At 40.7% G+C, this 25,203-nt stretch overlaps 1 protein-coding gene across 2 annotated transcripts; it reads right to left on the reverse strand.

The window, feature by feature from the left end:
• Positions 1 to 24,549, reverse strand: MFN1 (mitofusin 1). 2 transcript variants are annotated; one of them, XM_083848635.1, is made up of 19 exons: positions 24,430 to 24,549; positions 23,989 to 24,110; positions 23,043 to 23,178; positions 19,996 to 20,158; positions 19,205 to 19,329; positions 17,528 to 17,636; positions 14,639 to 14,746; positions 14,186 to 14,339; positions 13,999 to 14,066; positions 9,644 to 9,765; positions 8,001 to 8,127; positions 7,602 to 7,706; positions 6,558 to 6,660; positions 5,348 to 5,577; positions 4,684 to 4,839; positions 3,966 to 4,162; positions 2,464 to 2,598; positions 1,590 to 1,651; positions 1 to 1,120 (listed from the first exon to the last, which is right to left on the reverse strand). In XM_083848635.1, the coding sequence occupies exons 2-19, from the start codon at positions 24,101 to 24,103 to the stop codon at positions 1,104 to 1,106; spliced, it is 2,232 nt and encodes a 743-aa protein (XP_083704761.1). In that variant the 5' UTR covers positions 24,104 to 24,110; positions 24,430 to 24,549; the 3' UTR covers positions 1 to 1,103. The 2 variants fall into 2 exon arrangements, 1 of the variants encoding a protein (XP_083704761.1); XR_014588120.1 differs by lacking the exons at positions 1 to 1,120; positions 1,590 to 1,651 and adding an exon at positions 3,164 to 3,315 and having other exon boundaries at positions 3,933 to 4,162.
• Between the last annotated feature and the right edge of the window lie 654 nt (positions 24,550 to 25,203).

Below are 25,203 nucleotides of genomic sequence, written 5' to 3' on the forward strand. Positions count from 1 at the left end.
AAGGGGGACAGCATTTTTTTAATAAATAATTGCAGAACACATGCATTTAAAGTTTTATCTTCATACAATGTCCATTAAAAAAATGCTCCAGAAAAGAGCATTAATACATATCTGTAACCTCATATACAAGAAGGCTGGGCTGTTAATCATTTTCATATTTCACAGTTTCCCTCAGAGAACCTGAGACACTTCATGCATACTGCTAAAGACAGTTTCAAAACAGCCATGCTTCCGCTAGCACAGTCAAAAACAAACACCAAAATACATCATGGTGGAAACAGTGTTCTTAGTCTTCTGATTACTAATAACCTACCTCTCCAGCATTAGCTTTTAAAATGTATTTCCTTTAAGGATAGCCCTTTTTACTGGAAAATAGCAAATCCCTACCTCTTAGTTTTGAATTGCTATTACTCATTTGTAAGTATTTCATTTAGTCACATTAATACTTCCATAAAAATATATAAATATTCTGAAAAGGCTTTCTCTTTCAAAATAAGTTATTCTTAAAAAGTCTGGTTAGAAAAAATGAAGGTGTTAAGTGATTACTGATGTCAGCAGCAATTTTAAGAGGCTTTGCACTGCTGGGGGTGAGCAATGGTAAAACCACTCGAACGTACCTGTCATAGGTCTCACCTAGAAGACCTCTGCGCTATGGTAGAGCCAAGGAGCTGTTCAGGACACTACATGAGCAAAAACTGTCGAGCCCAGCCTCCACCTGCTCTGTGAACGCAGCAGCACGAGCCCAGCACCTGAGGCTTCCCCACCCAACACGCACAAGTTGAGCCCAGACCCCTGGCTACACTGCTACTTTGCTTTGCTGCTAGCGTGGTGACACCACCGATGTGCAGCTCACCTGCATGCGGGTTCCAGTAGCGCTCTCAGAAGCAAGTGACCCTTCCACCACTTTACCACCTATGTTTACTTCTACTTCATCAATGCCACCTTACCTAAATGCAGTAGCCAGCAGGGAAACTGGAGCCCACTGCATTTCACTAGTGAATGCTCTACAGTTTTATCATCTTTCATTTCCATTCAAAGAAGAGGAACCGCTTCACAACAAGATTTCACTCGCTTTCAGAACAGACAAGAGTCCTTTCCCCATGCTAGACTTTGTACTTCCCTTCAATAAAACACAAAAACAAAACAACCGTAAGTGAAAGAGCAGCATCCTTCCTCCCTGGCTATTCCTCATCAACTGATAACAGGAGACAATGATAACAGTGTTAAGTTTTCTCTCCCTGCAGAAACTCCTCCTGGATGCCAGGAAGTGAGTGCCACTGCTAAATATTAATGAAAACCAAAAGGGATATGGGTTTTTATTGTCAAGTGCCCAAAGAAATTTAGTGTTTAAAGATAATTTTTAACCCAAAATCTGCAAAAACAAACATAACACTCTTAAGTCCCACAGCTCTTCAGTTTGGTTCACCATCAGAGTTCAAAACAAGTTCTATAATAATTAAGAAGTGTAATCAAAGTAACATTAAAAATATAATCATTTCATGCAACTCCACAGAGAAGTGTCATCTGTAAAATTTCTACTTTGTCCTACAAAGGATCACCGGGAAAGTTACCAATGATATTTTATTTACTCTTTTGAAGGAAGTGTTTTGTAAAGCGATCTAGTTCGTTCTCAAGGTGAATGGCTTTATTTCTGTAAAACAAACAAAAGCAGTGAATTCAGGTCAGTGCAGCACCATCACAAGATACATCAAGTGTTTGATTTCTATTCCTGAAACCCACAGCACTGAGAAAACCTGGTCAGAGCCCTGCACGTTGCAAGTGCAGGACCAAGCCAGGCAGCGGAAGGCCGCCAGCTGTCTGCCACGGGTTACTTCTACCCCCAGGTCTCCCCGGGACTACCCTGGTACCAGGACCTTTCCCACCCCCAGCATTTAACCCGGGAGAGGTTCTGCAGCGACAGGCAGGCGCTCAGCACTGTTCCTCGCACCACCCGCTCAGGCCATTCTTGCAGCGCTAGGCATTGATCTGATCGAGCTCTTCAGTGCCCGAGATCCAAGGGGCAGCCCGCAGCAGGGACAGGTTACAGCAGGGAGAAAACAACCTGAGGCTAAGCGTGAGGCTGCTCCTGAGTCCCTAAACCACTCATTGCTGGTAATTTCCGTTCTGTAAACACCTGCTGCTGGTAATAAAAGAAAAACGGTATCAAACTGAGCGGCTCGATGCAGTGTGGCTGCTCCTACGGGAAGGGTTCTTGGGGAAGGTGCCACAGCGCTCTACCTGTGGAAGACACATTCTTGCTGTCTCCCATACAATACAGTAAGGTAAAGATTGACTAAAAGGGTATTTTGGGAGCTTTGCTCAGCCACCTAGCTACAGGGCGCGTACCCTTCTGCCCCCGTGACGACCTCACTTTCAGGCTGAAGTAACAGCAAGCACCAACCTCACAGAGACCAGCAGGAATCGGCTTGGAATCGGCTCTCGGCCAGTCACACCCAGACTTACCGTAGTTGCTTGGAGCTGCTCTGAATGCTCTCCAGCTGATCTATTTCTTTGGAAAGCCTATCGATTTCTTTTTCCAGGTTTTTCTGGGTAATATCCACCTGCTGACAGAGCCGAGCAAAAGTAGTTGCCATTTCCCTAAAGGAAAAACAAGTTTGTAGTCAGTTTACAGCTGCCTGCCACAAAAATAACACATGATAAATCGCAGCACTGCAGCGTGTGTAGAACACAGCAATCAAAGTCTCCGGCTGCCAGGAAGATTACAGAACAGCAGAAATCAGGAGAATTATGTATTTTTCAAATTTAAAAAGTAACCTTGAATATAAAAGTGTCCCTCATTCTATGCCAACATCACACCTGGCAATTTTTCATCGAGTATCTACAGGTATTGAGTCTGAGACTGGGACTCTGCCAGGAACACGGGCTGGAGCAGCCAAGTGCTCTCTCATGCAACAGCCCGTGCCATGCTGAGTGTCCTGCTCACGAGGGGCACGTGAGCACTTTGCAGGGCGAGGTGAGCACGAGAAGTGCCCCAGACTTGCAGGGACACCCCGTCCTACTCGCCTCTTCGGTCCTGTGTTCCCAAGCTAGGGCCCAAGACTCAAACAAAGGAAAAAACAAAACGTCAACAAAACGCTGACACCACCCCAGGACAGCAAGTAGGCTCTCCCATAGAGGAGACATCTTCTGATCTCTACTTCACCTCACTGCAGCACTGGTTTGAGTCCAGCTCGTCCATGTCCTCACAGAGACACAATGCTGCTGGACACGGGGATGATTCTCTTTCCTCATCTGAAGCTGAGCTTTGTATTAGTAAAGCATTGCCTGGGCTACACAGGAGAGGTGTTCTGCACCCTGCTGGTTAGAGGTCTCATTTAGCAGGCCTACTCTGCTGAAATAACAACTGCATCAAAACAAACTCTTTCAACAGGGCAGGCTGAGGGAGCCAATCACCCAATGTTACAGAGACAGGTGGAAAGGCATTTGGCAAAGACACAAAAAACTTTGAACAGTTCAGAAGGTCTCTTAAGTTCCTTTTCTGCGGAGCAGAAGAGCCAGGACCAGCTGCTTAAAACCTGGCCGTACCAACATCTGAGGCAGAAAACAGAACAAATGCTCACAATTAAACCGACTGTGGGCTCACAGTCCTAAGTGTATTCAATGCTAATCTCAAAGCAGACAAATTCAGCCTCCGCTACAACCGAGCTATGGCCCATGTCTTTGCAGTAAAGTGTAGCACAGAGTCAAAGACTAATTCTCACATGCAAACATACACACGAAGAGGCATGCACTGCCCTTTCAGGCACTAAAATTTCACACTCTAGAAACTCCCTCCTAACAATATTGTGGGTGTTCCTCACGATAAATGCCAAAGGACCCTAAAGCTGCAAGGACATTCCGCTGCCTCCCCACACCACGCACAGCCAACGCCCACCCCGGTGCCAACCCCTACGGCACCGACAGTTTCCTACCTGGGTGACTGGCAGCACCGCTCTCATACTTACTGTTGCACCTGATGGCTGCAGTTCGCACTCGTAAGACTGACGATCATCTGCAGCTTTTCGGTAGCATAGTTCACAAACTGCTGCTTAAAGGCTCTCTCTTTTGCTTTAGTGGTCCAAGTTAGCCTCTCATAGAGATATAATAACCCATACATACTTAGGGAGAGAGAGATGAGCTTCCAGCCTACTGTTCTCCAGATCTGGAAAAGAAGACTCATTAATGTAAGAGTTGCCCTATAGAATGCAATCAGTATCAGGACTACAAAGAAATCTATTTCCACCCATTTTTATGTCATCTTCATGGCCCTTTCACCAGGTTAGTTTGGGAAATGTATTACTGTAGAGCAACACAGCTATACCCAAATAAGCTGATACCCTGCTGGCACAGGGCCTCACAGAAGCCTCACTGCTTTCTAAAGAAGGAGGAAGGAGAAAGTAAAGCTCCCACCAACTCCAAACTACGTAAGGCACCATCAAATCATCCTGCAATTCAGAAACTGAACACAGAGAGATGGAATACACCATGTGTCCAACCACTCAGAGTACTTAGAGCGATTTTCTCACTACAAGCTGATTCCTCATACCCAGTGTACTCATCTGGCCCAGCTGCCAATAAGCCATTACGTGCTTCATGCTGCACGCTACAAAACCCCACACAGAAGAGAACGGCCTCATCTTTGCCATCACTTCCAGGACAGTGAATGGTACTAAGACTACTTGCCACTCCGCCAACAACGATGATGCTCATAGAGGTCCGTGATGTCAGCGAAGCTAAACTCATTACCAAAGGAACCATAAAATCATCCTGTGGTGCGTTCTCTGGAGTTAGGGCAGGAAGGCTGGCAGCAGACGGGGTGGTAGCTAAAGGACGAGGGATCTAGAAGAGTGGAATACAGCAGCCTGAGTAAAAAGCATCACGGGACTACACAACAGATTGTTTTTATTTTGTTTTCGTATATTCAGGGTTTGATTTATTTAAAGGGAACTTTTCAGCACAGAGATCTGCTCCAGGTAAGCAGTGGAGGTTCTGAGAATTCCTTTTCAAATGGGGACCAGGTTGGAATAATATTTCTATCTGGAACTGGCTCTGCTGTTAGAATCCCAAAGTTACAAATAAAAAGGTTAACCAGAGGGTTCAATTCAAAGGAAAACAGAACTCGGATAACATCTGCAGAAAGTTTAGGAAAGGTTTTTTGTTCCCTTTTAACCCTGAATATAATCAAATAAAAACAACCCTCACCAAAAGTATTTCACACAACAGGGCTAGGGGAAAGTAGCAGCAAGCAGGTAAACAGTAGAAGCAAATAAAAAAAAATAATGAAAATCAATATATTCTCGTTAAGGTAAAACAAGGCACTTGCCAGCCTAGTCTCTGAAACACTCACTGGTAAGTTTGGATCTGCTAGTCCCAGTAGTACTCTCTGAGCATGTTTAGGACCCAAGAAACGGTTTACAAGTGAAGTCCATCCCAAGGAAAAGTGGAACATGATATCCTCTTGGAAATCCGCACAGAGACTATGACAGTTTAGATCATAGCTAAGGTCAAACCTCCTGCATGGAATTAGCAAGTGGAGCTGATTCTGAGCACCAGAAGGCAACAACGGTTTCAGATTTTCTAAAAATGAAATAGAAGAATAAAGATGAGTTAACATTGAAAGCTTCAGCATATTCACAGGTAGAATCTTTGCACTGCTGACTAGCTTTGTGAACTACCCAGAATCTAAACTGACTTTTTAAACAAAACAAAACAATAAGGGTAAAACAATCAGTGGGCATTTTAGCAGTCTTGATCCTAACAAAGGAGGCAATTTATTGCTCTGATAAAACAGCCACATAAAATCAACGTGTAGAGGAAGCACCACGAGAAAAAATAGACAAATTAACTAACAGACCTCTAACTCTGGTCAAAAGATAAGGATGCACCAAGCCTGTTGGTGGCACCATACAGAAAGGCATTGTTACTGAGTAAGATAGGAAGGCTTCATGCAATTCAATGATCTTGCTCTGAATCTTTTATTACCAGAAACAGATCAGAGCAGAAGAAATGGGTATGCAATAAAGTTATTACCAAAACAAACCCAACACCTCAAAAACACAGAGTGCCAAATACAGGACTCTATCACAAAGGTTTTGTGAAACTACCCTTGTTTTGTGCTCAGAATCCGGAGGGACCCAGAGAGAAGACTGTACTGTAAAACCATTATCTGTTAATTAGCATATTTCATAAATCTGTTGTGGAAGCTGAAAGTATAAATGGGTTTACATGAGGATTAGGCAAGTTCCCAGAGGACAGGTTTATTATTACTTGCTTAAACCCTTAATTCAGATGCAGTATTCTGGTTCAGAAGTCCCTCAGCTGGGGACGGATCACTCTATTTACCCTGGCTCATTATTTTTCTCCCCAAGCAGCTGTGCTGGTTAATACCAGAGACAAGGTACTGAGCTAAATACACAGTCTTCATTTAGGATGGTTTTTCCTTTACCATGTTTTAGTGTTAACATTAAATCATGATCAGAAAGAATTTTTTTAAAGCACATTTTCTTAAATTATCTTCCTCTAAACAAAAAGTCAACATTTTGTCTTCCACATATTACCAATCATCTCCTGCTGTGACTGATGCATTGACTGATTGACTTCACTGGAGCAACGATCAGCCAGGTTCTTTCCCAAACCATCTTCTATATGTTTGTTGAGTTCCTGAAGTTTTAGAAAGAACATATGAAGTTTTAGAAAGAATATTATACAGTCCAGAAACATGTTAAACACTAAGTGTTATTATTTGCAGTGGCAAGAAAAGCAGGTTACCATGAAGATACCCTACTTTTCAGCACATTGTGACTGAAAATCTATTTAAAGTGACACAAGGAGGATTTCTCTAGGCTTGATGTCTTGAAAAGGCCTACGGAAAAGCCTGTATTTTCAATATAAATGTGACAGTGAAGAGCATATCACCAGCATACGTCAGAGCATTTCCTGTCATCATTTGATGGGAGGTGATTTCACTGGTCTACACAGAGATAAGCCAATCCCACCAATGACTACGAAGGTTTGCTCTGGACATTTTGCAGAGCTAAGACAGGACAGAACATCTTAGAAACGCAGCATTCCCAGGTGATCAGCAAGGTTCAAACCGGCGGGAGTTCTGACATTAATTGGCAGCAAAGTCTGAGCAAAAGAGGCAAATGACTAAACTTACAGGCGTATGCTCTTTTAAAATACTAAGTCTGAGCAGGAAATTTTAGATTAGTATTTAATAAAAACTATTTGTTCTTTGTTTGTTTGTTTTGTCTACAAAGCTTTTTGAAAAAAGTAATATCAAGTGTCAGATATTTGCAAACTCCTTTTATTTTTTATTTCATTTTAGGAGCGGTGAAAATTGTTTATGTAAGGTCTTAACACAAATGAAGACAAAATCAGCATTCCAGTGAATTAGTTTCAATTATGACTAGTAAAAAGATGGTTGAAAAAAAATTCTTTCTATAGACAAAGCAGAAATTATTTTCAACCTGTTGTGGTTTTAAGTAAACATATATGCATGCCATAAAGTAAAAAGTATGTAGTGCTTAAATGAAGCATCACATAAAATAATATGCAAATTATACTAAGAGCCTGGCTTCAAACCACGCAAGAAAACTTACTGTCTTATAGAGCTTCAACACTTGAGGAGAAGGGTGAAAATCTGAATAAAATTCATCAACTAAAACTGAAAGTCTGCAAATCTCATCGGTCATGGCAGAGGAGACCTGAAAGACAAAACAATAGCGTTTCTCCTACCTTTTCCAGCCAGAGTGAAAAAAAACAAGCAATTCAATTACCTGACATTCAGGAAGGACTGTCATTTTCTTTTTCTTTCTTTTGAAAAGGCACATGCTACACATCTGATTAGTGTTAGTAGAAAACTGGATATAATTCATCCCTCTCACAGAAACAAACCCACCTGATCAACCAGGTTTCCTACCAATTAAACTGGAATTTAAAGAAGGGAAATAAATCTCTTCCTTGCTTGACTAGAAAACTGTCCTCTTTGTATTACTTACTTTATTTTCTACTTCCTCAGTTACACGCTTGATTTTTTCCTTAGTATCTTCCGTCAAAATGTTCAGCTGGTTTCGAACAAAGTCCAACCGATCCTTCTGATCTTCTCGCTCTTCCATTGAATGGACTCTTAACAGAGCAGAAAGGAAATCACCGTCACCAGCAGGCATTCTCCCCAAAATGAAGGAAGCATGTATTGTCAGGCATGAACCATCTAGCTTATGGTTTACTGACAGCCACAGAGAATCCAAAGTGCCAGTGGCTGAACAAAGCAAAGACACTATTTCAGAACGACTGAAATTTAGGCATTAAATTTACATGTGTATTTATTTAAAGGCTGCATTGATTGAACGTAACGCCAATGACTAGGTTTTGATATATCTTAAAAAGCAGCATTTGGAATTGGAACCATTGCCTTTGTACATAATTACAACTAAATAAAGAGGTAGGATAAAAAAGGGCCTTTAATAATTAGCCTTTCCTGACCTTTAAAATAAAAAAAAAGAGAGAAATCTGGTCAAACTTCTAACCTTCCTACTGCTGCTCACCAGCATCACTCAACTATTCCGTAACAATGACGTGAGGGGAGGCAGCAGAAACTAACCTTGTCACAAACAACTCTCTTCAGAGGTCCTGGACCTACCATTTAAGTAAAAATTGCTTTCTAAATCTAAATCTTTTTCTAAAAATCTAGAGCAGTTACATCTTGAAGGATGATTGGTAACATCAAATGACAACTCAAACTTGGAGGGGTCACCACACAGGTTTTGTGTGGTCAACTGACAGTTTTAAGTAGGTATCAGAATATTTTCCAACAGTCTCACAGCATGTTTTCATAGCATCTGACAAAGTGAGACAAGCTAATATGTAAACACGCAATTTGTAGATGCTGATATACTCAGGAAGATGAATGTTTGACAGGCACAGTGGGGTCTACTGGAACAAAGACACACTATTAACAGACAGAAAGGAGGTGGATGGAAAGGATTAAACACAACAGCAAGTTCACTGTGTACAAGAGAGATGAGAGGTAGGAATAAAAGTGAGGAAAAAACATACTCATGAAAATCTAAAAGAACATATGAAAACACAAGAAAGATGAGCTACTATCATAAGCACTAAAAGGATTACATAAGCAAAGAGAGAAAAAAAAGATATTTAAGGATACAATCTGACAAGGGCCAGAGGCAAAGCCTCTGTTAGCATGGGCTCTTCCCATCCCTTACGGTATTTTTACCACTTGAAAATTAGAGCCTCCCATATAGTTGCTCAGTATTACTGTAAAGAAAAATCTATAGGCAATGCAGGCCCAAACATCACTGCTGAGATGCTGGACACAACTAGAAAAAACTTATAATTTCAAATAATTTTGAAAAAAGATTGGAAAACCCCCAGACTGCAAATCAGTAACAAGGAATAACAAAGTAAACCAAGAGCCCTATACACAAGTCCCAGACACTGGGCAAGACGGAGCGGTGCAGGTGAACGGTAGTGAGACTGACATGCCAGAGAAATTCTTTATTTCTTACCAACAGAGAAAAGCGAATTTTACAGTCCATAATGGCCCAAGGAAACCACCAGCACAGAAATGGCTCCTTAGAGGATCTGGAGAAACCACAACCGGCCAGCCCTCCAACCCACCTACCTTTTCTCTGCTGCTGCTACGTTTATGGCGTCCATAATGTTTTTCACAGTATCTATTATCTGTTTAGCTCTGATAGTGTGCTGTTCAAACTTGGTTTTCACGGCTGACTGCGAGATACACTCCTGCGAGGGGCCCAAGCCACAACACATTACTGCAATTCCATACCAACACTTTCTGGAATTTCTCTGTCAGAAAGCACTTGCTGCTACTACCATGAACTTAAACCCATGGGAAATAAAAAGAGAGAAAGTGTATAGAAATCAAAACAGAACAGAACTGAAATCTCAAATTAATCTACAGCAGCAAATCTGTACCTTCATGTTCGTTCACAGTAATGTGCATAGGTTTTTTGTTTAAAATAAATAAATAATGGAAACAGAAAAAGCAAACTCAGATGTCTACATAAAATAAACCTAGCTCTTCTGAAAAATTTCCAAGCTATCCCTTTAGAGTTACGAATCTCTAACACAAATGTTGGCAATATTCCTAGCTTGAGGTTTTGTTTGTTTGTTTGTTTGTTTTTGATAATAAATATTCTTAGCTTCCAGTAGCACTTCAGTGTCAATACAAATTTTGCATGCTCATGTCATACTGACTCTCCAGGCAAAAACACACAATTAGGAATAGGAAACAATGATTATCTCACAAGACAGAAAAGTTGCTAAGTAGTCCTTAAAATATTAGCTCCTTCACAGATTATTGAAGTGTTAGGCACATCAGCAGAGAATGCTCTAACGTGAGAATTTCTGATCAATCTGCAACCTCCAATATCGTACAGCAATTCACAAATTACAGAACACCGACTGAAAAGATATGCAAAAGCTCAATCTGGGCAAAATCAAATCAATTGCCGTAAACCGTAAATTAAGACTTCTTAGACTTTTTTAAAGCACCTGCACATCATGAGTTACGTAGCCAATAAATGGTGGTGGAGCTCAAGCTGCACTAGGTCACAAAATAGCAGCATCTTCTGTATTCAGGGGAAGGAAAGAAAGCATCTAGTTTCTTTGCATCAGATCTGGTTTTTGTTGGTGGTGGTGTTTTGGTTCTTGTTTGTTAATTGCTTTTAACCTGTGGATGCGCCTTTCGGAGCATGAACAGCATTTAGGCTGCTTTGAAAAGATTTGCCTATGACCTCAGCATACGCTGTAAAAACAAATTTCAGCTAACTACAAATAATAGATCAAAGCAAAATAAACGAAATGGGTGAAATATATTCCCTGTTCCTCGATGAAGCAGATCTAGAAATCAGCAATGAAAGGCCAGAGTTTCAGAAATATCAGCACATTGTTAGAGCTAGACTAGACACAGAGGAAAGTCTTCCCAACATTAGTATGTGGTAGATAAAAGGACGACAGTCACTCACAACACAACCAGAAAATCCAAGTTAGAGCACTAGAAAAAGCACAGAGGTTAATTATACGACTGGAAAAGGTAAGAGGAGGACAGTAACATTTTTGCTGATAGTTTGTAAATAACCATTTACTGAAACAAAGATAAAAGCTGTGCTTCAATAGCATAATCAAAACCAGCTACCTTCCAGCCAACTTCCAGTACAGCAAGAGAGTCTTTTAGCACACAGCCTGCTATAATCCCATACAGTGTTAGGGAAGGATTCAGCAGTAGCACACTAATTCAGGCTGTGTTACTGACTCCAAATTACAGCTGGAATTATTATTCTGCCATGCCTCCCTCTTTCTCACACCATTTCTGTTAGCAGGTTTGTGAAGCAGCTTGACAACCACCACAACCTGAGGCACACAGGCTTTTGTTTTCATCTGGAATATCCACTAAAGACTATTACATGTAGAGAACTATACAAGCCCTTTTTTTTGGTCATTTTGATAAGGCATTTCTATGTATCTCATTGTAAAATTTCAGATAAAAGAATAAATATACACAAACTACTTTCCATTATTCCACGGCATAAGATTTCAGAATCTCCTAGTGTGGCCCAAAGCTTAAGACTGCACACTTTTCTTCTTTGTTGTGTGTTAATATAACTGGGATTCAGTAACAGCACTTCGTAAGGCTGCTAAATGAATCTCTAAAATCTTAATTTCACCCCTGCTTCCAACAGGTACTCCCAGTATTGCCTGGACCACATTAAATTCTGGCCACTTTTTCTTTTCTTTTAGCAAGTTTAACCACACCGTGCTTTGCAGAAAAATGTTACATTTATTTTTGGGATGCCTTTTGCCTTCACACAGAAGTCTACATAAAGGTAGTTAGAAGCCTTTCAAAAATGGTCCAAATTTTCCTAGTATCATGGCAGGTTAGCACTGAAGGGTTGCTTCTAGACTCTCTGAGATTCCAGCAACACTAAGCTCCTACCGGTCTCGGGAAGGACAGGCTTTCCCACTGGGGAACTGGTACTAAAATCCTGAATCTGGGAGTACTGGAGAAGTAACAGTTCCTCCTCTCAGCACACGGGGAAAAGAGGAAGAAGCTGGCCAGTTTTTAACGCAGTGAAGACAAAAATCAGGGTGAGAAAACCCAGCAGGAACAAACCCAGCAGACAGTCAGTGGGAACAAGCGGACAGGTGCGTAAATGAGGTGAGGAGACAGCTTAGAGATGTGACCTGGATGAAAGAGCATATGAGACGTGGGAAGTCTGAGCAGGGCACCCGAACAGGGGTAAGGAGCAAAGGGCAAGAAAGACAGACTGAGGCAGGGAAGGTTAATTGTTGACAAGAACAGACAGAAGCATCCCCGCTCTCGCCCCTTCCCTTTCACAGACTGGAGTGTAATCCGTGATTCTTGGGGCCTGCAGCTCCTCTGTCAGGAAATATAAGTAAATCCAAAAGGCTTTAGCCAGAAGCGCTTAGGCTGTACTCACAGCTAAAAAGCATCGAAATTTCGTCTAGCAATGCATAAAGCATGGTATCGAGTAGGAGTTTGTTCCCAGACTGAACACAGAAAATTCTACGTGATGTACCACATTTTTGTTAATACATGACCTAGTGCTGGTAAACATCAGCACATTTTTTTTATCAGTGACTTTATCAGCTCAAGTGCCAGTAATTTGAGAGTTAGATCTGAAGATTTCAGAGCTGGTAAACCACTTAAGTATCAGCCTTGATTGAAAAGCAAATTAAATGCCATTATAACTTAGGAAACTGCCCACATAACTGTAACCATAAGAGACTGTAGAAAAAAAGTGCAAAAATACATGGTAGTAATTGAGTTATGAGCTTAATTTCCACTTTTTTTCCTACTATAATTCTAGGGATGAAAATTGCAAACAAAAATGCATATTTGGCTACAACTAGTAGTTGCACTACAAAAACAAGAAATTTAGCGTCTCATGGACTCGTGCCCTGCCTTATTCTGAACTTATCATTTCAGCAACTCAGTCATCTATCATAAGAGCATGGATAAGGACTGAATGTAAACTTTAGTCTGACATTTTCTTCCTTTTTGCAAGTTTTACTAAGGTCAAATGTGCTTGTTTGTAACGAGAGAAAATGTTTTTTTTTAAAGGTAATTTGATTTTTAAATATACAGAACAAGAAATTACTGGTTGAGGCATGCAAGAGCAGTCTCTAGCATTTGCTGGATAGAAGTTGCAGTCATACCTTTCAAGCTCACGTTGCATGAGATGTGCCAAGACCCCCCCACAGAACAATCGAGGCATATCCAAGATGCCACCTTACGATAACCAAGAATGGCTTTAGAGTTACCACATTCCGCAAGACAAATGGAGTCTATCACACAGAAATCAACTGATTGTCTGGCGAGACCTACTTCCGAAGCAAGTGTAAACTCCAGCTATGAATGCGGCTAAACTGAGGGTGAAGGGTGGCTTCTACACAGCAACGAGGATGCAGAAATAGTGTTAGTGTTCAGAGTATCAGAACTAAGAGGTAGATAATGATGATAATTTTAAAACTCTGGCTTTAAAAATGCAAGTAAATATTTAGTTTTACATTAGTGAAACACAATACCTTATACTGTTCGAGTCCTGAATTACAGTAATTAATTACACTGCAACAAATTCAGAATAAGGCTTACTGTGCAGCAAACACTTCTACCAGCTACTGGCCATAAGCCATTAAGAGCACAGTCTCTTTTTGTATCTTTTAGACTGTATCGGTATTGAGATCACAAAACATGAGCTTAAAGTCCAGTTTTGATCCCTTCTCTCATGAAACAATACTTCTTTCTGACCTGCTATTCGAGGTGAGAACTCATGAACAGAGACGAAAGATAAAGCAAAGCCGTCACATGGTTTCAAAACCTTACACTCTTTCACTTGTTCACACTGGTAACATTCAGTAAAATTAAGCTAAGCATAAACAAAAGTTACCTTTGCATCAATAAAAGAGGTAGTCTAAAAAGGCCATCATAAATACCTCAAATATCTGCTCAAAATTTTGAAATTCCTGGAATCTTGTTTGAAATCCTTCAGCAAGTGCTCCACCTGTGAAACAAAACAGACCATAAGGAAGAGAAAAATACAACAACAATGACTGTATCTTAAATGTTTATCAGGTTTTATGATTTTTTTTGTATTTGAGGAAAGTGAGAGTTCCTACATACCACCCTCTGGCATCCCTTGGGCCTTCTGTCTCCTGGCACTCAGAACTTCTTTTGCTGAAACAAAAAAGATGCGATTCCTCGCTTCTACGGGATCAATAACTTTGAGCTCATCAACTAGAAAAGTCAGGCAGCGCTCCATGTGCTGCCTACGCACCTGAGGAAAAGGTAAAAAGCTCATGACAAAGAGGCAAAAATTGAGCTTTTGTCAAATCAAAACGTCAGAGCTGCACTACCATTACAAAACTAAAAGGCAATACAAAGTTGTTTGAATTGGACCAGCAAGATATTTCCATTTTCTGATCTAATAACTTACCCTGTTACTATAACACAAAGCTGGTGTTTTCATTTTACTACCTGTATTACCAAGGCAATTTAGCATGCTTCATGCATGTGCAGGTCTTTTTTTTTTAATATACAAAAATCACTCCAAATAAGAGCCATCAAGTCACTTACATCTTCCATATATTCTGGTTCTGATGCAGAAGCATCCCATCTATTATTCAGGATGAAGATGTTTGGTTTAGAAAGTCGTTCGTTCACTTTATGGAAAAAATGCTTTTCCTAAGAATTAAAACACAAACAGAAAACTTCCCAGACATCCAAAACAGTCGTGCATTCTTCTGTAACAGATTCTGAATATAAAAAAGCTTTTTTTTTTTTAGAGATTCATGTTAAAAATAATTCATTAGCATTAAAACCCATAGATAATCAGCACAAAGAAGGCTTATGTTAGTTCAAAAGTCATTAAGTATCTTAAAACTGATGCCAATGCTAAGAATTGACATAAATTAGCTGCCGTTAATTTCTCTAAAAGTAGGTACAATTAATAAAACTTCCAAAACAAGTATTTTAGAAAACACTGAAACAACAACAAAAAAATCTGTTCTTCTATAAATCTGTCACATCACTTGCTTTCTCTTTTTTTTTCCCTTCTGCTTTCACTCTTACAAAACTTTATCTCCTTCGACTCTTCTAGTTTTCTGCTAAATTCGTTAGCAATTGCGTGACACACTCACAGTATTTGTTGGGGAAGAGAAAGAGAAAAAGCACACAAACATTACTGTATTTCCTTTTTTTTTTTTTTTAAAGTAAGATGCCTGGATAAAACTGATGTCTTCCTTTTCTGTACGTACTACCAACACGCTCTTCTCCATCCCACCAAATTTCGTTTCTACACCCATAAACTATATTCTTCATCTCTAATTATAATCTGGTTGAAGAACATATTAGCTTGAACTACAGGTTAGTTAGATTTCCTGTTTGAATTGCATTTTATGGCTTGAGCCACCGGAAAAAGCCATTTTTAAGATGGAAACATTCAGCAAGAAAACAAGCATGTGCTTGAAAATATAATTTAGGTCCCTTTCTTGTACCTACCACCCATCATTGCTATTTGCAGGGTAAAAACCATGATGGAGTGAATCCGCGCTCAGCACAGCTCAAGCAGAAAAGATCTCTGCTGTCATAAGTGTTTTGAACCTGCAGCAGGACACCGTCACATGTTCTGGACACCATGCTGGAAATACGCCAGTCTCCATCATTTGGGGAGTAAGTATGTGCAAACAAGATTACTGATGCAGAAATGAGAACTTAGTTTAAAGCGAATTTATGAGGGAATATCAGAAAAATCATGTTTATGCAGAGAACGTGTGGCTGTATAGCAGCTGCCAAATATTCTCAAACCTGTTACAGCAAAAGGTAAAAATAATGCCTAAGCAGGATGAGAACATAATTACCATATGTTTCACCTGAAGGATAAACTTGTGTAGGCAAAGAAAGAAATTACCGTTTGCCACAATGCAAAGCAAAATGCAAATGCTTTAGAGCAGTTATACAATTGTTAAAGGCAACTTTGTGCCTACCAAGCTGAAAAATGAAAATTTAATAAAAGGCGAAAAAATAACTGTTCGCTCAGTCAAAGCCTTAAGACCACAACTAAGATCTACTTCCTTCCCCTCCAACATACACCCTGGACACCAGTCATCTCTAATTGCATCATTCAGTCATCATTCTAACGGTAAAAAGGTGCTCAGTATTAAATGAGTGTTTAGAGGCATGACAATTCTAAAAAAAAAATAAAAAATAAAAAATCAAGAGCTTTATGCTTCAAAGAAATTGCAAAACTATAGGCCAAAAAATGCCCTTCGTGTAGCATAACAGAAAAGATACAGCCACAGTTGTGCCAAACCCTGTCTTTGCCTTGAATATTGCCAAAATTCTCTTTTTTTCTTTTAAGTCAGATCTCTTTCGTATTTAAGTCTTTGTGGATTCAGATCAGAAACTGGAGTTGGTTGTCTTTAAACTCACGTTCTCAGATTTCTACTCAACTGTCCTAATTTGCTGGAACGCAAGGAAACACTGTCTGCACATTCAGATCCTTATTGCATTAAAACTGCCTGAATAATTAGAAAGCTCAAACACTGAATGTCAGAACTATGCTCAGAACAACGATGAGCATTTTATTTGTCTACAGGAAGCTTAATAAAAATCTCCAAGATTTCCCAATAGTGTTGCACAACGTCTTGGCAGTCGCACTATTAACACAGAAACCAATAACACAGAAACCTTATACTGAAATTGTTTGCATTCGTAGTACTTATAAAAGTTTAGTCAAAACTGGAGATCACTATAAAATTAAAGCAAATCCCTGGGCATATTTTGAATATCAAAACAGCTCACTTGGCCACCTTATACGCTCTCTTTCTACAAGTCATATAATATTCAGGCTGCAAGGTGTACAGAGGTCTTCTCTGTCTTGAAACAAGGCTTTACAAAATAAAAGTGTTAAAACATCCTCAGCTATTCCATGCAACATGACTCTTTATGGCTGGCATCTTCATATGAAGAAACACGCAGTCCTACAAGGGCAACCTTTGGCACTTGTCCTCAACACAACATATATTGAGGGAATTTGCCGTCTTCTGAGACAAGAACATGAGGAACAAGAAAGAAATTTCCTTAACCTACTTCATGCATATTCACGAACTTCTGGATGTGAAATACTTTATAATTTATTTCTTTGGTAATACAAACAAATGTCTTTAGCTGATAAACATGGACAGACTGGAAAACAAGAGAAATGCTACAGCCATTTATCAAAAGGGAAACTGAAAGGACAAATTTCATGCTCAAGTCAGAGCAAGCAAAGCTATTAAAAACCACGTTCTCTTTTCCCTAAGGAGGGATACACGTTGTTTCCTGCCTCGCAACCCCACATCCTATTCACAATATCCACCTGCAGCGCTTCGTGGAGCTTCTGTAAAGGACTAACAGCAGCCTTTCAGTTAGGGAATTGCTGAATATTTAAACGAAGGACTAATGTAAAATCATTGCACACCATACCGTGTTCATGAGAGTCGATTCAGAATTGGCAACCAAGACAAACACATCAGCATCTAAGCAGAATTTGTCAATCCAACTGTCGAGCTCTGTAGTGACATCTGTGCCAGGGCTGTCAAGAATAGAGACCACAAACTTGTATTTATCCATCAAAGGAGTAATTCATTTTTAGAAACAGATGAAAATAGATTGGGATTGCCTCAGAACCTTATTATAAGTTACGAATTTTTATATCTTTAGTCTAATGCTTAACTCAAGCTTAAGGCAAACAAAGAAAGAATTCATTACCATTTAGCATATCACCCATTAGACCATCTACTCATTACAAGATGCAGTTTAATGAATAAATGTGCAGATCATAATAGCTAAAAAAGTGACAGGCAGTCTGTCAGAAATCCAGGCTGTCTCACAGAATGGTCTTCCCCCCCATATCCCATGTTTAGTTTGTAATTAAAAAGGACAGTTGTTCATTAAATATTTTTCCATTAATAAAGGCCTAATTAAATTTATAGATCTATGCACAGCTTGCATAATATAGTGACAATTAAAATGAAATTAGGACTATAACGCTGTCAATTTTTCAAAACTAAGTAGAATATGATCATTATGTCAAGTTTGCAACAGCTCAATTATTTCTGGTTCAAATTTGCTTTATTTAAAAGGCGATTTTCTTCTTACAAGTACCCGTTCTCTTAGATTTCAGGCCGTTTTCTTTTCTCTTAACATTTCACCTTTAGCAACCAAAACTGTGCAGAACAAATCATGTCTTGTATCATACCTAAGCAAGGATCACTTCTGGGCTTCCAGGACACCTCTGCTATGCAGATGTCCCCAAGGAAACAGCACAACTGCATAAGCTCAGAAGCCCATCAGTACGTCAAACAAAGCAGCACCAGCCTGTGCCAGCCAGGCTGGCGTCATTACTGGCATAAGTTTGCACCCAAGAAACACTGACAACCTCCAGTGATTCCAAAGGTGCAAGATTAGAGACGCAACAAAAAGCACTACTTACAAGTTCACTCATAAGAATAGAATCTCTATTACATTCACATAGTAGGTATAGATCACCTGGCAATTTGAAAAAGAATGTTTTACCAGTTTATATCTCAAAGAGGCCTGGAATACTGACATTTGACACAGATAAACCAAATCTTTCAGAATTCTTTTATACCCAAACAATGGGAAATGTAATCCCAGCACGTGGGCACACAGAACTGACAACAATTCTGTTTTGAGGGCACTCATTACTGTGATATGTAGGTACTGCACCTCTTAAAAGAAGCTTTAAGATACAAAGTCCAGAACGCTTACACCTCATGGGATCAGTATGAAGCACTTAAGGGCAGGGAATGTGCAAAAGGTTTACAGTTGCTGCAACAACCCTATGCATGCTCCCATAGTGTTTGTTTTAAAAGTGGCAGTATGCTCAGCCAAAAGCTGGTCCTTTATACTGCTGATCACAAGACACCTGTGTGTTCCAACTGCTGCAACGCCAACAGCAGTGGAGCGATGACAGGCAGCACTATATACAGAAGAACAAACTCTGGACACTTGCAATAAAAAAAAAAAAAAGCCTCTCAATAATTTTGCAGCCTAATAAGCAAACAGTAAGCCAGTCTTTTTTATAAATATTACAGTGGGTTATTTATTTGAGAAAGTCTTTATTAAAACAGAACATACCTGTCCACTAAAACCAAATCATCTCTCAGCAGGGCACACTTCGACTTGGGCCAAAAGACATGGACAAGACAGCCAGCTTTCAAATCTTTATCCATGTGAAGTGCATGAGCAAGCTGATTGACTGTCTATAAAGAGCATAAAGAGAGAAGACAAACATGCAATATGCACCACAAACGAGTCTGTAAACAACCCTAATTTGGTTCTCAAGCAAACCTGTCAAACAGGGTAACAGAGTTCATACTTAGGGTGAATATTTGTTAAGTTTTATTTTTTTTTAAACCTCTTCAGACTCACTGCCATCTAAAGAATGAGCTGTGCTTTGAAAACCAAACAGGGGTTTCATTGCAGCCACAAAGGGGTACTCCTTACAGGGCTAGAATTTGCGATACTGAGAGCTGGCATAAATTTGCCTCAGAGGTTTAACACATCAACATGAGCAATTAAATAAGGTAAGCGCCGTAAGGCCAAATGAGAGCAATGTTCCTAATCTTTAGCAAGTAACAGAACTTACTGACAGTCTGTAAAAATAGATCCCTCAAAATAAGCTATGCCACAAGGAGACACACACTAGTTATTTTCCTTGAAATATCCAGGAAAAATTTTGAAGTAGAACGTTTTCATTTATTAGTTATTCCCTCCTGAATAAGAAGTTAAAAATACGTAATGAGTTAGCCTTATACTTTTATTAGACTTGAAACTGTTGTTAACAAACAGGTCTTTGGAGAAACGGTTACCATGATAAGCACTGAGATAATTCAAAATCATTCACAGAAGTCATTCAAAAACTCTACCTTGACACTCTTTTTTTCATCAGATCCTTCTGTCATGAGATAAGCCTTGTCTCCATCAGTCCCTTCCACGCTGAGGAAGCAGTTAGTTGTATGGCCAATCCCGCTGGGAAGCACCTTATCCCACAGCATGGCATTAATGACCGAACTTTTCCCACTGCTTGTTCTAGAGGGAAAGAAAATAGCAGCACTTTGAGCAGAGTACAGCAGCATTAAACATACCTTTGTTTTGAACTGAATGTGCCCCCTTTAACCGCTTTAGACCCACATTTTGCAAGCTGTTTGGAGCGATTCGGCATCAAGCCAGTACAGCACAGCTTGCCAGAAAAGATTAGAAAGTGCAGGAAAAGTTCAACTGAATAGTAATTCCAAAAATCTTTCTTGATATCAACACTGCCTACCCAAGCAAGAAAGCAAATTGCCATTTGCATAACTCACACGAGCTGAACAAGCCCAACTTGTACCAGGAAGCATGCCTTTATCTGCCATACCTGAACCTACATGAGGGATTTGTAAAAACAAACAAAACATTGGTTCAACTTTGCTGCACCAGAAGCATCTAGCCTAAAATGATGCCTTTGATCAATTTAAAGCAACTGCTAAAAAACAGCACCGTGTCCCACATAAGGGGGCAGCCTGCCCGTTCCTTTGTGCGAGCACTGGCAGTCCTGCAGAAAAGAACTGACTGAAAACCTGCGTAGCGTTTTGGGCAGAATCGTGCTTCGATCAGGTAACAATTCCACATGCCTCTCACAGCAAAGCTAAGGGAATTCCAGGGATGCCCGAGAAGGACATGAAGAAAAGGTTGCATGACAGGGGCAGAGGAGGACCACACTCTACAGCGCCATCAGCAGTGACTCCTTAAAATGCCTGTGCCATTACCACCTCAGTAACTTCATCCGCTGCCTTCAGGAAACATTTGTTCTGTACCACTCAGGAGGGCACCACTGCTTCTGATATTGCCCTCTAAGCATTAGATGTGGTGTAAAAGTATCACTGTCTGGGAAGTCTCATCACAGCCAACAGGGACAGCTCAGAACAATGTAACTGACAATAACCTCAGCCTAATGAAGATCTCCAAAGGAAGATGTGAAGCAACGTGCAAAAAATAAAAATTCAGATTTATTTCTCACTTGTAACCCTTACAATGCAAACTCTGATTTTAATCATGAAACTTAGTCCTGTCCTTATTTCAGAAGGAAAGAAGCAAATTAACCAAAATCTTACTGATCACATGGAACTATTCAGCAACTCATCAACTCCGCTAAAACTTGAAGTTCTCAGCAATGCCCTACTTTGCACTAACCCCCTTCCCCTCACCCCCAGAGACTTGAGGCTTAACTCTTACACAACGGTACGAAGCCAGTGTGGACCGTAGTTCATTTCTGGAGCTACTTCGGTACTCATTGTACAACAGCTTACAAATATATTCAAAACATCAGAGGGGGAGATAAGGTTACCTTAATTCTCTCTTTCCTGCACTGAACTTGCAAAAGCATCTTTTAACGAGTATCACAACTTGTAAATGTATTCAACTTTTAACTTTGTGAAATGTCAAGGCTGAGCTAAAACCAATTTATTTATCCCAGATCCTTTTATTGTTTTTCTTTAAATAGCTAAACCATTACGAACCAAACCATATGAACCATTATGAACCATTTTATGAACCAAAGTGAGGGTACAACCACTGCTATACACATTTTTTTCCAATACAATTACAAAATTTTAAAAATTAGAACATGAAGAATCATATTCCAGAAAATACATGTAAGCACATGCTAAATTTAAGCACAGGAAAAAATAAAAATAAAAAGAAAAAATTTCCTGAAGCAAACTGGTCTAACAGACACCAGGCTAATCAGTCACACGCAAGCATTTGAAAACACTGGAACCTTAATCTCTTAGAAGGATTTCGCTCTCTAACATATGACTTTGCATTCAGTAAGGCTGATTTTCAGCCTATTTCTATACTATCTAAAATTTGTAAGAAGAGAATTGCACAATGCGTGGAACGCAGACATTTATTAGAAGCGTTAAGACTCAGTGAAAACTTCAAACCTCTCCACTATGATGAGAGCGAAAAGCAAAACACAGCACAACTAAAAGCAAACAGAGACACACAAAACTTCAGTGCTTTGGGTCCAAGAACCTGACAGCACTTCTATAAAAAAAAAAAAAAACTTTGTATGTAGCATCACATTCTGGGGTGCAACAAAACTTTTCTCTTTAACTCCCCATTTTTCTGCAACAAACAATAAAAGATACAGCTAAAATGATCCCAAGGTGACCAAAGTAAAAAAAAAAAAAAAAAACAACAACTAATTGTTATTTTTTTTTTATTTTTAAAACTGAAGTTAAATTAAAAATCTGTAACTTTGGAAGTGTTACCTAAATATGCAAAAGATTTGATACTCAGTTTGTAATAATACCACCAAGGACACTGAACTAGAACTTTTCCTAGTTAGTAATTCAGGACAGCACAAATTCATATTATGTTCAGATTTATCTGTAAGCCATATAACGCCCTGTTACTATTATTCCTAATAATCATCACACAGACCTATCAAACCAATGACACAACCAGCAAGGCAAGTCTCTCTAAGAGTCTATTTTTCTTCAGTTGCTTATATGTAGAAACATAAACAGCTCAAAGTTTAGTTTTCAGTACTTACAATAAACATAAACAAAAGTTGTTAACAACAGTCCAGTAAACAAACAAAACCTCCATGTTAAAAAAAAAAAGCCAGTGTGAAGAAGACAACTCACATCTTCTTAAGTCAAATAATGTCTCTAAAAAAATAATTTTTTAAATAGTTTATCAATAAAAACATGCAACAAGACACACCTAATTCAGTTACACAAACATCGCAAGACGGCATCATAGAAACCTTTAGCACCAGTTAGGTAAGAGTGAGCATGTTTTTATGTACTATGTTTCAAATGATATTCCTGTAATGAAGAACTAATTCCAGTGCATATTACCTACAAACATTAAGCTCTGAAAGAGAAGAAGAGAGATCAAATTAAGTTCTGGTAATTTCATTCATTACCTGCCAAAAAATGCCACTTTCATGTGTCTCCGTGAAAGCACCTCACCGATGACTGCTAGCTTCTTTTTATATGCCTGTATTTTTGCTAGTTCATCTTCCGTTGCTACATGTTCAAGCTCTGGGTTCCTGTAGGTTGCTACACATAGGAAAAAAAAAAAACAGATTACATGCTTTTGGACACAAGATCTAGATTATCAGTACCTCACACGCCGAAGATCTGGCTAAATTTTTATTATACAGTGGTAAAACAAAACAAACAAAACCCTTTTACAGAACCTGGTATTAGACCCTGTCATTTGGCAGGTCCACACAGCACCTGTGAAATCATGACAAATCACCGCAGGTGAATCTACAGTCTAACTGCCGAAAATAAAACTGATCATGACAGCATCTCATGATTTGAACGACCCTTTCAGCACACCAGGCCGTGTTCACAGGCTTTCTGATTTGCCCCGTTCTGTGAAGCCCGCCTCCAGAAATCAAGGCCAGGACCTGTTGCCCAGTGAGGCTGGGCTGTCCTCTCACCGCAGAGCTCGCTGGGGCCACGAGCAACCAGATCTGTGTGGCAACACGCGCGCCTCCATGTTGCTAAAACTTGAGAGCGTGTAACCATGGGTTCTTTGCGCCATATCGTGTCGATCCGCCTTCCTACTGAATAATGGGAAAGCCTGTTTGTCCTTTTGTCCTACACGAAGAGGTGGTTCAGCTTTGACCCTCATGGAAGGCAGGCCAAGCTACCTGCCACACGATGCAGATTTTATTGGATGCAACCATCCTAAGTGCTGCTGCTAGCACGAGATAAAAACATTAAATGAAAATGTGATTCTTTCTGAAGGCGTATTTTTACCTGAACAGCACACGGAGGTGTACGGTAACACACACTGCACTACTGTAAAGTAAATTCAAGGCAATAGGCTAGGTCACTGTGTTGGAGATGGAAACCAACCTTCCACAAAAGTCGCTCCTTCGGTGACATAGTCCAGCAGCTGGTCGAAGATGGCAGTAATGGTCTTCTTCGCCAGCACGAAGTGCTTCAGCGGAGACACAGCAGCTTCTGCCATTGCGTAACTGCGGGGAAAGTCACACGAAAGTGACCAGAACACCCGGGAGCACCCGTGTCAGTGCAAAACCACGCGTGTTCCCACCCGGTAAGTACAAATAAAAAAAGACACGACCAAAGGAGCGCACCGAGGGGCACCGACCGCTCGCTCACGCCGTCCCCGTGACGAGCCCTTACCCCCGGGCACCGCCACAGCAAGGACAGCCCCAACGCGGAGCGGTGTCCCGGAGCCCAGGGGTCACCCCGCGGCACGGCGCTGCCGCCCCCGGCCGCCTGCAGGTCGCAGCCTCCGCCAGCCCTCAGGCCCGGGCCCGGCCCCGCCGTTACCTGGCAAACGCCGCGCCGCCGGCGGGGCCCCCGCTCCGCCACCGCCTCCCGCCCCGCCGCCACCGGGCCGCGCGCGGGCAGCGCTTCCGCTTCCGCGAGCTTCCGCTTCCGCCCGCTCCCGGATCCGCCGGTGGGGGCGTGGCGGCCATTTTTAGTGAGGGGCGGGCGGGGCGGCGACCGCCATCTTCGGGCAGGGCGGCGGGGGGGGGGGGGGGCGGCCGGGCGCGAAATGGAGACGGGGCTGGGCTGAGGGGGCGGCGCGCTGCGCTCCTCACGGCTGAGGGGCTTTATTTTTTTTTCCTCCATTTTATTCAATTTTATTTTATTTTATTTCATTTCTTTATTTATTTTTGTGGTCAGAACCAAGCTATGGCTCAGGTTTGGCCGCTTGCCCTTGCCAGCCTCAGTTTGGGACTTTTGTACCCAAAAGGTGTCCCGAGTTATAAGCCAGGTCCCCTGAAAAGCGCGATAAGAATCCAAGGCAAAGGAAAGGAGCCCTGACTGTGGGCCCTGCGTACTGTCAGCACCGTGGTTTAATCAGTCAGCCGCCAGCTATAATGACAAACGCCAGAGTTGTTCCCAGAGTTCCAAGCACTGAAATTTATACACGTGATACATCGCCATAAGAGAGCACAGGAAAATAAGAACAGCCACAAAGAACAATGAAAATCAGTCACGCTTAATAAACGCTGTGGAGAACACATTAGAGAATTACTCATCCGTTGCATTTAAGTTCCTGCAATAATTCATGGGATTTTAGTTTTGAAGTCCCCA

The sequence above is a fragment of the Anser anser genome, assembly GCF_964211835.1.
Source record: "Anser anser genome assembly, chromosome: 9".
NCBI classification, from domain to species: domain Eukaryota; kingdom Metazoa; phylum Chordata; class Aves; order Anseriformes; family Anatidae; genus Anser; species Anser anser.

Bases quoted from the DNA above. Each gene is read 5' to 3' on its own strand.
- MFN1 (XM_083848635.1), bottom strand. From the start codon at position 24,103: ATGGCAGAAGCTGCTGTGTCTCCGCTGAAGCACTTCGTGCTGGCGAAG. The intron at 20,159-23,042 runs GTAATGAATGAA...CTTTCCCTCTAG, and splicing joins AAAGTGGCATTTTTTGGCAG to AACAAGCAGTGGGAAAAGTT. The intron at 2,599-3,965 runs GTAAGTATGAGA...TTTTTCCTTTAG, and splicing joins TGCAGCCATCAGGTGCAACA to GGAAATGGCAACTACTTTTG.